General features: G+C 43.6%; 1 protein-coding gene across 1 annotated transcript in view; it reads right to left on the bottom strand.

Annotated features, from left to right (window-relative positions):
- Nucleotides 1-15,604, bottom strand: part of slc7a1a (solute carrier family 7 member 1a) — a gene marked incomplete at both ends in the record, with an annotated part of 58,434 nt that extends 42,830 nt beyond the window's left edge. Inside the window, 3 exons of the mRNA XM_083657242.1 lie at nt 6,876-7,034; nt 9,244-9,426; nt 15,418-15,604. Of these exons, the coding sequence (XP_083513368.1) occupies nt 6,876-7,034; nt 9,244-9,426; nt 15,418-15,604 (529 nt within the window). The remainder of the gene's footprint in view (nt 1-6,875; nt 7,035-9,243; nt 9,427-15,417) is intronic.
- Between the last annotated feature and the right edge of the window lie 1,325 nt (nt 15,605-16,929).

Consider the following 16,929-nt stretch of genomic DNA (forward strand, 5'->3'; position numbering starts at 1 on the left):
ACAGACACACGTCACTTATAGATGCGGCTGTGCCGCTTAAAACGTCTTGGGGGGAGAGATATAACGGTATGAAAATTTCACATCATGATTATCGTGACTAAAATTATCACGATTATTGTATTATCACTGTATTCATAAAGAAAATGCTGAAAATGTTCAAAAAGTACTGAGAGACTCACTGAAATCATTTTACAACATTTTATACTGAAAACTCAGATCCAAAAAGGATTGATACACTCACTGAAATCATTTCTCAAAGGCTGCACGTTTGCATCTGGGAGACTGTTGCCAACTTTGGTTGATGATGGACAGTATTTACCATGTTTTTCAAAGCACTGTAATCACGGTACCACAGTTTTAATGATAATGAACATTTTAAACGGTACAGTTATTGTAAGGAATTGTATCACGGTTATCATTAAACCGGTTATCGTTACATCCCTACTTGGGGGTATGCACACATTGATGAGTTTTGTTGGGGCTATATGTTCACTGATGGCTGATAGTGGGCTCTCTGGAGTTCCGGTAAGAAATTTCCAGAAAGCAGCCTTGGATCAGATTATGAGTCAGACCAGAACAGCCAGACTTTGGGTTTAGGTCTTGGTGAAACCAATGATGCTGATGATGTCATACATCTGGGCTGAACGTGAGGGTGACTGGCTTCTCCATCTGACCACATTCCAGAAGATGCTGGCCATGTCAACCATATCAGGTATGGCCATACTACAGTATCTTCATTCCATGGAGAAGCTTTCTCCACAAAGCAATTTTCTCCAGGAGCAGCATGTGATGCGACACATTAGTGGAATATGGAATGGCCTGTGGAGCAACCAGTTCATAGAGTCCACTTTCATGAGGTACGGCCACAGTGATGGAGGGATCATTGGATTACCGTGAAGCCATAGGCACTGAAGATATGGGCCCTGAGCCACCACATATGCTGCAAGATTGTGTCAGACATGAAGGAGATAGAAGAGGATAAGACAGATAGGTTCATCTCTATCACAAGGTGGAGGCTAAAGCCATGGGTTAAGCACATGCCAAAGTCAAGGACTTTGTCAGAAACTGGAAACCTGCCTCCATCCATCGGATCCCAATGAACACCCAGGGGAAAGCATCATGAACATCAAGATCACCCTACCAACTGTCTATTGTAGACAGTGCCATAAAGATTGAGGAGGCAATGTTAGAAGCTGTTGAGAAGACCTGGTCAGAGGGATCTTACAACACCATCTCAAACAAAGTCTCACCATCTCAAACAAAGTGAAGACAATGACAACAACCAAATCAATCCAAGTTGGCATCTCCACAATTTATGACCTAAATGCCATCGATTCAAGGGTAATCACACTGTTGTCTAGTGACCATGAAGTTGACATGAAGGATGTCCTCGCCTATGAGCTGGCACCAGTCCCAACTGCCATGTTTACCGAGGACGGAATGTGAATTTGTAAATCCAAGTCTACACTGAAGAAGTCACTCCAAGTCAAAATCTCCAGGAGGAATGCCAGTGTTGCAGATGTCACTGTCATTGATGGATCAGCCCTTCTTTGGACCATCCACTGGCCAGCTGATGGCACCATAGCTGATTTCATCAAAAATGTTATGACACGGCTGACTTTTTATCTATCAGACAGTGACGTCTACCTCATCTTAGACATGTTCTATGATTACAGTATCAAGTCCATCACCTGAGATGTCACAGAGACAGAGCTCAGCTAGAAACACCATCCCTTAGCTCTTATGTGAGCTGACCCAAGATCTGCTTTTCCATCTACAAGTTGGTGGTGACAGGGGAGGAGCCATGTGACAGGGGAGGAGCCATGCCCCATTGAGATCAGGTTGGAAGAAAGAAGGAGCCGATATGATCTACAAACTCAGCAGGAGGAAGCTGAGACCATCATTGTCCAAAAGGTCCGGTGTGCTGGAGAAGCACATCAAATCTCAGTGGTTTCTGATGACACAGATGTAAATGGTAAATGGTAAATGGCCTGCATTTATATAGCGCTTTTATCCAAAGCGCTTTACAATCAGTAGATAGTCTACATTCACCCATTCATACACCAATGGCGGCAGACTACCACGCAGGGTGCCTACACACCATCGGGAGCAAGGAGGGTTAAGTGTCTTGCCCAAGGACACAACGACAGCAGCTGGGAGGGAGCGGGGATCGAACCGCCAACCCTTGCGTCATTGGCCGACCCGCTCTACCTCCTGAGCTAAAGTAGATGTGTTCATCCTACTCCTTCACCATTACCATCAGGAAGGACTGGATGTCCCACACATCATGGAATCGCCCCACAAGGAAAGGGCAATAGTGGACATCAAGTCAACACTGGCCAAGCATTCACAAGTTGTGAAGAACCTTTTACCAGCCCATGCCATATTGGGATGCGACACTGTAGCGTCTTACTGTGGAAAAGGCTCTGTCATCAAAGTCCTCAAAACTGTACAAACTATCGGCCATTGACAATGTGGTTGCACTGTTCCAGCAGGTCCTCGACCAAGTCACTGCCTTCATCTCAGCCTGTTCCAAACTTAGCTGCTCTACCACCATCGAATGAAGCATTCATTGAGAATGTTAAGAAGGGCCCACTTTCATGCAATCTTGTGGTGAAATCTCAATGTAAATCTGCCACCAGCATTGAATACTAAGGAATTTGGATGCAAAAAAAGACACATGCAACAGGTCACTGAGCCCAACCACTCTACCGGAAGATTGCAAACTTGTCCCAGACACATTTTGAAGGTGAAAACCCTTCTAACTCCAATAAGTGCAACTGTGTGAAGTGCATGGTTTGCCATGCACAATGTTCTGTGCATGTTTTAGAGTAGGATGCTCAAGATCCAAATAGGCTTAACTACCGTGAAGACCATCAGCAAAATGTGCCGTTCACTTCACACCTCACAATGTGTATCATCTACTCTGAATCTCTACTTGAGATGAGCAAAGGCTCAATGGATGTTCTCATCCAGCACGACCCATATTGTCATAAAAAGTTTGTTTTGCTGGCACGGCCTAAAAGGGTTAATATTATGTAATTTGGAATGAAATACATTGTACATGACCTCCTTTATGAATAGACATTGGAGAAAACAAATGTGATGCATTTGATTTGAGAATTTTGCGTGAAATCTCATAAATCCTTATTTTTCTGCGATTTTGGCACTTAAGGGGTTAATATCTGAAAATGCTCAAGGGTACTCACCGGGCACCCTCCTGTATTTTGAATAGGTACCCCCAAACTACAAGAATCAGCAGAGAAAAAAACTTTATCCGACGAAGCGAGGTTCAACCCCATGGCTCCCGGACTAATTATTGTACATTGACGTAATATGCTGAGAAAAAAAAAGCATCTCTCATGCACGAGTGCACCACACAGCCCAGGCGCAGACAGCGTCAAGTCAGCCAGAATGTAAGTAGGTCATCTGCTTTAGCGCTTTCAAGATTCAAGATTCAAGATCCTTTATTGTCATTGTCATTTTCACAACGAAATTGAAGTGCATCCTCTTGTAAAAGGTTAAAAAGGGAATATAAAAACAGTCAATAGACAGAGACAAGGACAACAAGGACAGACATCTCTCACGGCGCTGTGTCAGGCCACCCAAAACAAAATGGAAACTTCCGGGTAAAAATTTCAAACTAATGTCATTTAAACAAGTAAAAAGCCTGACTGATGCAGAGAAAAGGTATTTCAACAAACGAAGCAGCAAATATTGTATCAAAATACTTGTGATGTTAAGATTACATAAAATGGCTGTAAAGCATGACTCAAAATGTCTACAACGAGGTTTTTTTTTTTGAAGCGTTTTGACCAAACCCCCCCCCCCCCCCCCCCTTTCTTTTTAGCTGCTCTTCCTTAGTGCAATTCGTGGCAACGTGCAATAGGAGGCAGGCCCAGAATGAACACTGAATGACCGATTGCTTTATTTTTATTATCAGGGTCTTGTTTACATTTTTCTTTTTTTTTATGAAGAAGGGAAAAGGGAGGGGGAAGAGACAGCCTGCAGCGGTGGAGAAACGCGGGTTGAGAGTGTGATATAAAAGTTTAAAAGGCGATGCTGCTGCTGCCCCCTGCTGCTTCCCTGGGTAACAAAAACACGTGTACTAGTGGGACTTTTGATGTAAAAAAGGTATAACTTATACAGTAACTATCAGGACTGGATATGCACCCCTGCAGCAATCTCAACTGTTGTGAGTGTACGTGTGTTTCAGGCGGAGGGGGGTGGTGTGTTCCATGTGTGAGTGTACGTGTGTTTCAGGCGGAGGGGGGTGGTGTGTTCCATGTGTGAGTGTACGTGTGTTTCAGGCGGAGGGGGATGGTGTGTTCCATGTGCAGTTTGTCATCCAGACAGAACTGTGATGCAACAGTGATAATGCATTTTTGTGTGCCAGAGTACCGTAAATTCCGGACTATAAGACGCACCGGTCTATAAGCCGCAGCACCAAAATTGACTATTTTTTTCTTCTATAAGCCGCACCGGACTATAAGCCGCGGGTGTTTTGATGTTTAATTACCATATGAAAGGGTTCGTGCACAGAGAGGAATGTCGGGAAAGAGATCGCTGTTTGGGGAAGCTCCCATTTATTAACATTTCAACAAAACAAAACAAAAGTCAGGTCACTAATCCCCAGACAAAATCACACAACAATAGGCTACCGTATATGTGCAGCAAACCTGTAACCAGAGAAGTCAAGTCACTAATCCTCGTCTTCCTCTTCTTCCTGCGTACTGAAACCACCAAAGTCCTCATCTTCAGTGTCGGAAACAAACAGGTTCAGGGTGGCTTCGTCAACCACTCTCCTCTCTCCTTCATTGTCACTCAAAACCAACGAACTCCTCTTCATCACTGTCGGCATCGAACAGCCTCTGAAGCCTCTGACGGCCCTCAGCGCCAGCTGTGGCGGCGTCATCCTTTTCATCCCGCAGCAGTCCAGCGTTTTGGAACCCGTTGGTGATTGTGGATGTTTTCACACTCCTATAATATTCCGTGATCTTCCTTTGTGTGAATTCGCCGAAGTTTGTGATTTTCTCCTGGTAGTCGGGAGGGAGTTGTTCAGTAGTTCTCCCCCGGACGGACAGTCCCTTTCGTCTCATGAATCGGTAGCACCAAGATGGCCCACCTCTGAAATGTTCAATTTTCATCTCGGTGGCGATTGTTTTGGCCTTCAGTCGGATCTGCACCGTGGAAACGCCTCGGCCGTCTCCTCTCTGGGTCAACACCCAGTCCTCAAGGGAATCTTCAAGTTCCGGCCATCTGCTTTTGTGGCCTCTGAAGGACTTTTTTGTCTTATTACACTGAGACAGTTCCTCCTGCTGCTGCTTCCAACGTCTCACCATTGACTCATCGATGCCCAGGGTACGCGCTGCTGCTCTGTTTGTTTCTTTTAGTGCGAGTTCGACTGCTTTCAGCTTGAAAGCTGCGTCGTGTGACTTTCTGCGTACCTTCCCCATGGTAAGTGAGAGAGAGACTGCTCGTCTTGTTGTGATTCCGGGCTGATGAACTTTGCTTACCGTAATTACCATATGTAAGGGTTCACGCACAGAGGGGATTGTTGGCTGTTTGAGGAAGCTCCCATTTACCGTATTACCGTAACATTTCAACAAAACAACATAACACAACACCTTTGTTTATTTCGACAGTGCACACAGTGTCCGCGGTGTGGTGAAAAGAGGGCAACAGAGGAAATTAAAACAGAAGTGGATTTATAGGTAGAAAGAGTGCTAAAAAAGAGAGATTTTATTTGTATTTGAAAAAAAAATTCTGAAAAAATCCATAGATAAGACGCACCGTTATATAAGCCGCAGGGGCCAAAAAACGGGAAAAAAGCCGCGGCTTATAGTCCGGAATTTACGGTATGTGCTTATATGGGCTTTTTGTCACAGCGACATTTCCAGCGGTCAAATAATTTTGATTGTGTGTGTGTGTATGTGTGTGTGTGTGTGTGTGTGTGTGATAGGGCATTCACGACTAGTGAATTTGACTAGTCGACTAGTCGTCCCTAAAGGTAGTCGACTAGTTTTTTTTTTTTTTTTATCTTTAAGAAAGAACATGAGGTATTTACACAACATACATGGACTATCATATCCCATATCCCCCACAAAGAACATCAAAACACAACAAAACAAAACAAAACGTAATAAGATACACAATAATCCAAGAACAAACAAGACTATTGGACAAACAACCAAACAAAAACAATGCATTCAGCTCCTATCCTGATAAGCCTAATGACACTGGGGTAAAAAGTTCTTAAAGTCAAACTCTGTATGTGGTTGCCATATTTTGGGGATGTCTAAGAATCTGCCTTTGCTCTTGTAGTAAATGTTATCCAACATATGGTAGCTTGAGAGTTCATTCCACCAGTGAACTACAGCTGGGGGATTGGATGCTTTCCAATTTAAAGCTATGCATTTCCTAGCTGCCAACAGGGCAAGATCTATGTATTTACTTTGAATGCATTGTTTTTGTTTGGTTGTTTGTCCAATAGTCTTGTTTGTTCTTGGATTATTGTGTATCTTATGCAGTTTTCAGGTTTTGTTTTGTTGTTGATGTTCTTTGTGGGGGATATGGGATATGATAGTCCATGTATGTCGTGTAAATACCTCATGTTCTTTCTTAAAGATTAAAAAAATAAAAAATAAAAATAAAAAATTTAAAACGACTAGTCGACTACTAAGCACAGTGTTGACTAGTGGTTTTACTAGTCGACTAGTCGACTAGTCTGTGAATGCCCTAGTGTGTGAGTGAGAGAGACAGGGGGGGAGAGACAGAGAGACACAGAGAGAGACACACAGAGAGACACACAGAGAAAGAGACAGAGAGAGAAAGAGAGAAAGAGAGAGAGAGACAGAGACAGAGATATTTCCTACCCGTGAGGGTGAATATGATGAGAACAGCAAACATGTCGGGGTATTCAGCCAATATACCCGGTAGGTTCATAGACATATACTGTCTGCAGAAATGCCCTATGTGCTTCCCTATCAACTCATCAAACGTAGCACTCCATGCCCGGGCCACACTGGCAGTACCTGAGAGGGAGGGAGAGGGAGAGAAAGAGAAAGAGAGAGGGGATGAAATAATAATAATAATAATAATACATTTATTTGTACAGCCCCTTTCAAACGTACAGCATGAAGTGCTTCCCAGAATAAAAACATAAATAAAACTAGAACAACCGCACTGCAGATATATGCCTCCACCAACAAGTGAGCAATCGACATGCATGTCTGTCCAGACTTTGACATTTGAGCCAAATGTGAAGAAATGTTGTCAAGCTGTTACTGAGATATGGCGTTACCGAGCTTGAAAATGGCGTTCGTGATGTCACAGTGACCTTGACCTTTGACCACCAAAATGTAATCAGTTTATCCTCGAGTCCAAGTGGACGTTTGAGGCAAATTAGATGAAATTCCGTCAAGGCGTTCCTGAGATCACATTAACGAGCATGAAACGAGCAGTCGTGATGTCACAGTAACGTTGAACTTTGACCACCAAAATCTAAGCAATTAATCCTTGAGACCAAGCGGCCTTTTTCAGGCAAATTGGAAGAAATTCCGTCAAGGTGTTCCTGAGATATCGCGTTAACAAGCTTGAAAATGGCGTTCATGAGGTCACAGTGACCTTAACCTTTCTCCTTTGACCACCAAAATCTTATCTAAGTAGTTCATCCTTGAGTCCAAGTCGACGTTTGTGCCAAATTGGAAGAAATTCTGTCAAGGCATTCCTGAGATATGGCGTTAAAAAGCTTGAAAATGGCGTTGGAGAGGTCACAGTGACCTTAACCTTTCTCCTTTGACCACCAAAATCTTATCTAAGTAGTTCATCCTTGCTTCCAATTCGACGTTTGAGCCAAATTGGAAGAACTTCCGCCAAGCTGTTCTTGAGATATCGCGTTAACGAACTTGGGAATGGCGTTCGTGAGGTCACAGTGACCTTGAACTTTGACTTTTGACCACCAAAATGTAATCAGTTCATCCTTGAGTCCAAGTCGACGTTTGAGGCAAATTTGACAAAATTCCGTCATGGCGTTCCTCAGATATTGCATTAACGGGCATCAGACGTACGTACGTACGGACGGACGGACGGACGGACAATCCGAATCCATAATGCCTCCGGCCTGGCTATTGCCAGCGGAGGCATAATAAAAAAATACAATGGTACAGTAGAAACAGATATATAATGCAAACACAGGGATGAAATACAACAAGCGCAAACCTTTAAACCAGGGATGGGCAACTTTGACCAGAGGGCCAGATTTTGCTGCGGGCTGGGGGTCGAACGGCGCCGGCACGACAAATTTGGGGCATTTGAAGTCAGGTTTAGAGGAATAACTCATTTTAAATGAACAGTTGTGATGTCATTATTCAGTCTTAAACACCAATATTTGATCCCTTTGATAGTATGTATTATATCTATATATGTATATATTTAAAATGTGCTGCTCCTGTAATGAATGCTGCCACACTCCTCGCACTTTAATGCCGCCAGCTGTGAGCGAAACAAAATGAACTTTAAGTGGCTCCGTGTTGAGCGAAACATGCACTTTAAACTGTTTTCTTTGCTCTTACACCAGGTATTATGTTGTTTTTATGATGTCTCTAATTTATGTTTTTATATTGTTTTTCTTTCTTAGTACTCTGTTGTTTTTATGATATTTTATGATTTATGGTATCCTAGTTAATCTAGTTGATCTATCCACCAGGACCTTGAGTTCATATTTCGTTCCCTCTCATGTTTCATGTTTTGGAATGACAATAAATATCCTTGAACCTTGAACCTTGAACAGAAATGCACTCTTGAAGCTAAATAAATCCAAAACCAACAAGTTACTTATTTAAATTTTTACTTCAATGTAGAACAGTAATTTCTTACACATGAGATTTCTTTTAGCCTTTTAGTCATACAGATTATTGAAAGATATTCCACATTCCAGACTGAAATGTTATAACAGAAGTGGAGTAATTGGCCAGAATGACATGAACATTTGGATACTTATTCAGTATCTTATTTAGTATATTGCATGTTGCGTTCAGGTGCACTGTAAAAAAAAAAAAAAAAAAAAAAATTGCAGTTGCCCACCCGTGCTTTAAACGCACGGCACCACTTCCTAAGGCCCATTTTCCCTCCTCCCCCCCAAACACCACCGATATCCCCCTAGCCACTAATCCATACCCCCCCGCCCCCTCGAATCCCCACTCTCTACCACCTTCCTATCCTTGTGTGTGGCTTCATCTTTACCGATGATGTAGGAGAGGATGAGGTTCCATCCGGTGATGAAGGCCCACAGTTCCCCCACAGTGACGTAGGAGTACAGATAGGCCGAGCCCGTCTTAGGAACACGCGCTCCAAACTCAGCATAGCACAGACCTGCCAACACTGAGGCCAAGGCTGCTATCAGGAAACAGAGCACAATGGCAGGACCTGGAGGAAAATGGAGATCACATCATAAGATAAGACACTTGTGCTATTTCTGCTAGGCTTTAATACATCTCATAATAATTGGAAATAACATGACCTGAATCCTTACAGAATAAATCCCTTCAATCAACATCACCGCGCATCACACTAATTATCACCGCGTCACACTCTGGGGCCCTTTACACGAGGACAGTTTCTGGAAGAAACGACACAATAGCGTTTCCTTCACACCTTTTCCTTCACACCTTCTCCCCGTTTACATGAGCGCTGTTGAATTTTTAAAACGCCGTAATGTACATGCCAGGTCACTAGGTGGCAGTGTGATGGTCAACTCACGTTGCTCGTCGCTCCACAACTTGGAGAGTGCCGGGTCAGCCTATAAATACTTCCGCGACTTCCTTTTAAAACACTTCTCTCACAGCAGCGGTAAACTTTGAACAGAATTACAGTCATGGCGAAAGCAAAAAGCACTTGTTTGGACACTACTTTGTTTGGACGGAGGAAGAGGTCGAGTTGCTGCTACGCACAAGTCTGGCCTACAAGACCACCAAAGAGCATGAAGTAACTCACGCACGGCTATGGCGTAATCGCGTGTGTCGTGTGTGCAGGCACGTCAGAGTTCCTGAAATGAGCCGTGTCAAAGCGATTACATGGAACGCTCAGCGGGGAGCGTTACCAAGAATTCCACCCTGTAGGGTGGTTTCAAAATGTGTCGTTTCCTAAGCGCAAATTCGCCGTCACCGTCTAAAAGGGAGGCACTAACGATAAAATAATTCCCCGTCACCATAGGAAACCGTCCTCGTGTAAAGTGCCCCTAATTATCACCGTGTCACACTAATGATCCTGTTGCCCTTGTCATGTCAAACTAAGAAACAAGGGGCAAAAGGGGAATTTAGCCATTGACACCAATGTCTTCTCAACATTCACTCCGTTTGTCTCTGAGTTCTGTATGACTGCATTACAGAAGGGCGAGCAATTGATAAAAGCCACTTTAAAAGGCGCTTTCGCCTCCTAGAGTGAAATCCTGCAGGCTGTGACTTCGGCCATTTTCAGTGGTGTAACTGGGAAACTGTCATTGAAATAGATCACAAGATTGTGATGCAGCTCTAGTCTCTCTTTTTGTCTGTGGCCTTGCCGAAGCTCTGCTCAAAAATACCACAGGGATGGTGTATTTTTGTAGGCTTAACCAGAAATCGCCATGTTGTTTCTTAGGGGGAAAAGGCTATGGGATTTTGGTATGGAGATTCCGGTTAGATGCATGAAATAAGGTCTATGGTTAACAAAAGTTTATGGGAGTGGTGATTTGTGTTCAGCAGGATAATCTTCACAAATGAGGACCACTCTATGACTTTTGAAAGGTTTTCTGAAAATCGCGTTTTTACAAAAACACATTTATAATTTATAATTGTGACATCACTTATGATGTCATCAGTGACACACACACAAACACACGAGAGCGACTGTGGGAGAGGAGATGGGGAGAGAGACTGAAGCTGTGTTCACACCGAGATATTTATTTTTCGCTCTGTCGCTTGATTCAACCCTTTGGAATCGCTCTGTCGCTCTGTTTAAATCGCTCATCAACAGGCACACGAAATGACGGACATGTGGGGGATATAACGTTACGCAATGTCATGCTGTTTGTCCACTACGAGCCACCGTCATTGTTTACAAGCTAAAGCCTATCAGCGTGCTCCTAATGCGTGCTCCATTCCGGTAGTACAGACTTCACTTCATGTCAGCTGTCAGCCTGTCAATGCGGTTTGTTGCCACACAATAAACCAGCGGTTTGTTCCAAGCCAGTGTGATCCTTGACTCACTCTCACACGGCAGCCAATCAGCGTTGAACAGCGAGCGACTGATGCCGGCGTATTTTCGCTCGATATTTCATCTGGGGCGACGAGCGTATTTTCTCCCTATCGCTCTGTCTCTGCCGCTCGGACGCCCAGCGATTTTTCTCCCAGGCGAATATACGCTCAATCGCTCGTTTGCATTGACTTTGTATGTAAACTCGACGCCAGCGAAAAACTTTAATAGGTCGGTGTGAACGCACCTTGAGGGAGAGGGAGAGAGGTGAGAGAGAGAGAGAGGAGAGAGAGAAAGAGGGAGACGAGAGCGACTGAGGGAGAGTGAGAGAGGAGAGGAGAGGGAGAGAGAGGGGGGGAGAGAGACTGAGGGAGAGAGACTGAAGGAGAGAGAGGCAAGGGAGAGGGAGGAGACAGAGAGGGGGGAGAGAGACTGAGGGAGAGAGAGAGGGGGACTGAGGGAGACATTGTGCGTGTGCCAATAGGGCAGGCGAGGCCGCGCAACAGCCGAGATACGTGGGAGGCCGCACAGCTGCCGAGCTGCGTATGCGAGCTGCAGGGTGGGCAAGGCCACGAGCCTAGGAATCGAGCTCGTGTAGCGCAGCGGGCAAGCCTAGGAATCGAGCTCGTGTAGCGCAGCGGGCAAGCCTAGGAATCGAGATGCCGCGCAAGATGCCTTGTTTATTTAAATTCATAATCTTGTTTCTTCGTTTGTATAATAATATTATATTTATATTTATATTTGAATAGCCGCTTTCAGACATGCCTTGGAATTCGGGAGTCATCTAGAGGGCATCCGGATGGTGGTGTATGTGCGAACACGTTTTGGTGAGCTATGCGCGCTCCCGCAATCCTCCTATCTGCAGGTAAGTGTACCTCGAGCCCTAGTGGCAGGAGCGGATTGCCCCCCCCCCCCCCCCCCCAGAGCTCCGTGAAGTAGCCAGCTCAGTGAGTGCATGAGGACAGAGACAGAAAGCCAGCGTGACAGATTATTATTATTATATAAATAGTCCATGTGAATGAGCAAGCAAAAAAAACATCATGCTGTTTCAGTTTTTCCAAATGAAGCTCGAACCTGCTCCGTGTGTGTCGGCCAACAGGCTACATGTTGCTGGATTGAAAGGCTCATGGCTCTGATCTTATTTCATTTCTGCATAGCTTCGCACAGCACACACATTTAATGAGCATTTTTGGACGCGAGGGTCTCCTGCTTCCCAGTATTGGACATCGCTAGGTAGGGTATCTGCCATCTGGATGTGGTTGCATTCATGCCTATGATTTAACGTTTACACAGCGTTTGTGAAGATTCAATTCCAATAAGCGTCAAGTCAGGCAGTATAAAACGAAAACTTCCGGGTATAACCTTCCTTCGCAATAATGGCAATTAAATAAAAGCAAAAGTAAATGTTTTTTTGTGTGCGTTTTGAAAGATACAGAACAGAGATAAACTGGAAGAATATCTGCTCCCTTCGAAAAGTCAATTTTAACCCGTAGTGAGTCGACCGTTCTGATTTTTTGTTACTAAGTACGGTAATACATTTATTTTATTTTGAAGGTAAAAATGTCTAGCTTCCTGTATTCTGTATAATTCTAGTAGGTTTGATGCATTTTGGGACTGAACATAGCAAAGACCTGTTTTATTTGTAGTGCTTGAGACTCGAGGAAATCGATGCATCTGGGCGTGAGTTGTAGGGTTGTTTAATTAATTACTAATGTTATGCGCAAACGATTATATGCCGTGAACGTTAGGCAGTTATCGCCCATTATGTATTTTTAGCAACTTGTTTTCAGACTGCATGTCGTGATAGTTTGTTGAATGTCAATGCGATTCACTTAAGGCTATGCTCAGACAGTGAAGTACAGCTGTGTGGTCAGTTTTCACAACTCCCCATTGTGTGGTCATGCCCAAATTTCCCCCGCCCCCGCCCCCTCTCTACTTTACAAACTCTGCGGAGGTGCTACTCATGTGTGAAAGTAACATGCCTCATGTCTGAAAGCGTACACTTCACGTATCATCCGGGGCAGGCTCAGTGGGAAGCAACCCTCACCTGATCCGGAGTTCATGTCTGAAAGTGGCTAATGTTTCCCCCCCCCCCCCAAAAAAAAACAAAAAAAGACCAAAGTAGCTTTTTTTAAATGATGATGAGATGATCGTTATTGCTGATCCGAAAAAAGTACCGGTATCCGATCCGTGACTCAAAAACTGTGTTATATGATCCGAACCGTTAGTTTTGTGATCTGTTGCACCCCTATGGCCATCATACTTTTGAAGCTGTCCCTTGTTTTGATGTCCTTGGCCTGTTTGTGTGCTATGATTTTCATGTCATTTTCATTGCTTTATATAATGCAATCTAATTGTTATTATGTGCTGTAATCGGGGTGTCTCAAAAAATAGAACTTGCTCTCAATGGCCCTCCCTGTTTAAATAAAGGTTAAATAAAATAAAATAATCATAATGTTCTCAGCCCAATACACTCTAAACTTTCAACATGTGAATAGATGTCTAATAAAACACAATGCTTATTCCATAGTTACGAGTAGAACAACTGCTGAGCTACATCTCAAATGACTCTTGAGGGTCCCGGCGTTCAGATGATGTGTACCACTTCTATGTGGCATAATACTGCTGACCTGCTATCTCACCCTAAAGATCCCGCCTGTGGCCCCTAAAAAAGACAATTGATGTCTGGTAGGGAGGAGTGGAAAAGGTGAATTGTTTATGTCAGTGCTGACCAATTTGGGGCCCGCGGGCCAAACTGTTTGTTTTGGCCCCCCCCCCCAAATTTTTATCCCCTTTTTTATCCCCCATTAGTGCTAACTTAATTTATTTATCCTGGTTGCTACTCCACCCTCTGCCGATCTGGGGAGAGCCGAAACTGGCTCCATGCTTCCTCCGAGACATGGGCAGTTAGCCAGCCGCTTCTTTTCACCTGACAGAGGAAGCTTCACCGGTAGGACATAGCACGTGGGAGGATCACGCTATTCCAACCAGTTCCCCTCCCTCTGAACAGGCGGCCTCAACGACCAGAGGATGAACCACATTAGCAACCAGGATATTGCATGTTTTTGGCAAATTGTCATGGCAAATTGTTTACAAAAGATGGACAATAAAGCTGATTTTCAAAGTACCTTGAGGATTTGTCAAGTTGTGAATTAAGTCAAATTTCTCTCTTGATTACAAAGGTGGAAAATACAACTGTTTTTAACGGGGTGTTTACTGATTAAATGTTTAAGCTCCCCACAAATGCAGATGTTTTTTTTTAAATATATATAACCAATTGCAAATTATTACAATTACCAAACAGATGAAAAGTAGATTATTATATTGAAATGTTATTTTAGATTTAGAATGTTAATTTTCTATAAAACACAATACATTTTAATGTAATTCCACAACGTTTATTTTTGGCCCTCGGCCCTCCACCCAGATTGAGTTTTGGCCCTTCATGGGAAAGAATTTGGGCACCCCTGGTTTATGTCTTTACATCAAATTGGCTCTACAAAGGATGAACTCCGTCACGTTCCCAGTGGATGAGAAATAGTTTCTATTGGTGTCTGTTCACCTTGTCCCCGCCTCCTTTACAGGCAGACAGAGAGAGAGAGTGACAGATAGTTTCTCACCAATGAAAAATGCCAACATTTTCTGGGGGAGGACGGGACCCTATGGCAAAATAACTGGGATGTGGAGGCTAAAAATGACGTCACATCCGTTTTGTTAGCGTTCCATTTGCAGAAAACTTGAGCTGGGAAGTTCACTGTTCACTGGTCAGATCCAGTCGCTAGCCAGGCTAGCCATTGTTAGCAATAACAGTTGATAACATGGCATTTCGTGGCATTTTGCGCATACAAACACTGCAGTCCACACAGATAGATGTTAGTCAGTGCTGTGTGTACAGCTGATTTAATGAGACACAAACAAAACAGAAGTGCTAAACAACATTACTACGATTATAACTACTGTTGCAGCCATCTTGGATTTTTTTAGGTCAGGGCTGCTGAGGCTCCTACGAGTTTGGAATGGGAACTACCAGTTCTGGTGACGTCACCGTCCCAGCTCATGACCTTTGAAATCGTAAGATTACCAGTTCCCAGTTATAAAGGAATGCACGACTAGACCCCCTGCCAAATTTGTATCGTCAGTCACCACTTTCCAAATCAAACATACACCCTGGCTTGCTGGCAGCTTTACCTGCATTCTCTCGTGCGACAGCGCCGGCCAGCACGTAGACGCCGGCGCCCAGCGTGCTGCCCACGCCCAGCGCCACCAGGTCGAAGGTGTTGAGGCATCTGGACAGACGGGACTCCTCGGAGTTACAGTTCACCACCTTCACCCTCAGCAGCTGCTTCCCCAAACCCAGCAGCTTCTCCAGCGCCATGGAGCACACACAGGCCTCCGAGGGGGGTCAATCGGGGGAACAGAGGCCACAGGGGAGAGGGGGGGAGGTCACACACACACACCTGGCCAGGTACAGAGAGAGGGGAGAGGGAAGACGGCAGTTATGGTCATTATACTGACTTGGACAAAGCCTGTTGCTGTGTCTTGACTGGTGAGCTTTAGCATCGGCACAGTTACTTTTTTCATTTTGCTGCTAGTCATCATCACGATATGTTGCACTATTACAACCTCTTTGTTATAGAGATTTATACAGATATTTTCTCCAAAATATCATATTGGTGCTTACTTAAATTAAAATATTTTAAGTAACTGATGGTCTCAAACAGGAGAACTGCAAGTAACCAAGTCACACAGACTGGAACAGAGAACATGGCACCAGAGGAATAAGATTTCAGTGAGGAACAATTACTTACAATATTACTACTAGAACAAACATACACCAACAGTTGTCTGTGGTATATATATATATATACTGTATATATATATATATATATATACTGTATATATATATATATTTCACACTGAAGCTGATCTTTAGTTTGGACACGGTACAATTATATATATATCTATATATATATCTATATATATATATATATATATATATATATATATATATATATATAAGTCATAGCATCTCAGTGTTTCCCATACATAAAGGAATTTGTGGCGGGCCGCCACAATAACATTTTGACCGCCACAATAAGATGTTGACCAAAAATATATATATATATATTTTTTTTTTACAGTGCACCTGAACGCAACATGCAAGATATCCGCTGAATAAGTGTCCAATAAATGTTCATGTCATTCTGGCCAATACTTCTGTTATAGCATTTCAGTCTGGAATATGGAATATCTTTCAATAATCTATGATTTAGCTGCTAAATTGTCAAATACCGCCATCTGCTCGCTACCCAGGCACTTATGTATGTACTTAACCTAACTAACTTAACCTAACTACGGTAACTATCCGGTGTGCACAACACTGTCAGCCTAAACTCCGGCTGACACCCCAAAAACCTACAATCCGCTACAGAAAAATGTATAATGTTTGTTTATTAACTGGCCCCTCGCCTTCTATCATTTCACGAAAGTGGCAAAGCAAGTTGAGTATCCCTGACCTATAGGGAGAAATTTAGTTTGTCATTGTAAACCCACAGCACAGTAATGATGACATGTTCTTCATAGATATAGCCTTTTAATTTTGCTCTTAAGCTTTCTCAAAGTACACCAAATTCACGCATTTTACTTTAAAATGTTTAAAAAAATCTCACGGGGGGGCATGCCCCCGCATCCCCCTAGGGG

Source organism: Poromitra crassiceps, assembly GCF_964638095.1.
Source record: "Poromitra crassiceps genome assembly, chromosome: 1".
Taxonomy (NCBI): Eukaryota; Metazoa; Chordata; class Actinopteri; order Beryciformes; family Melamphaidae; genus Poromitra; species Poromitra crassiceps.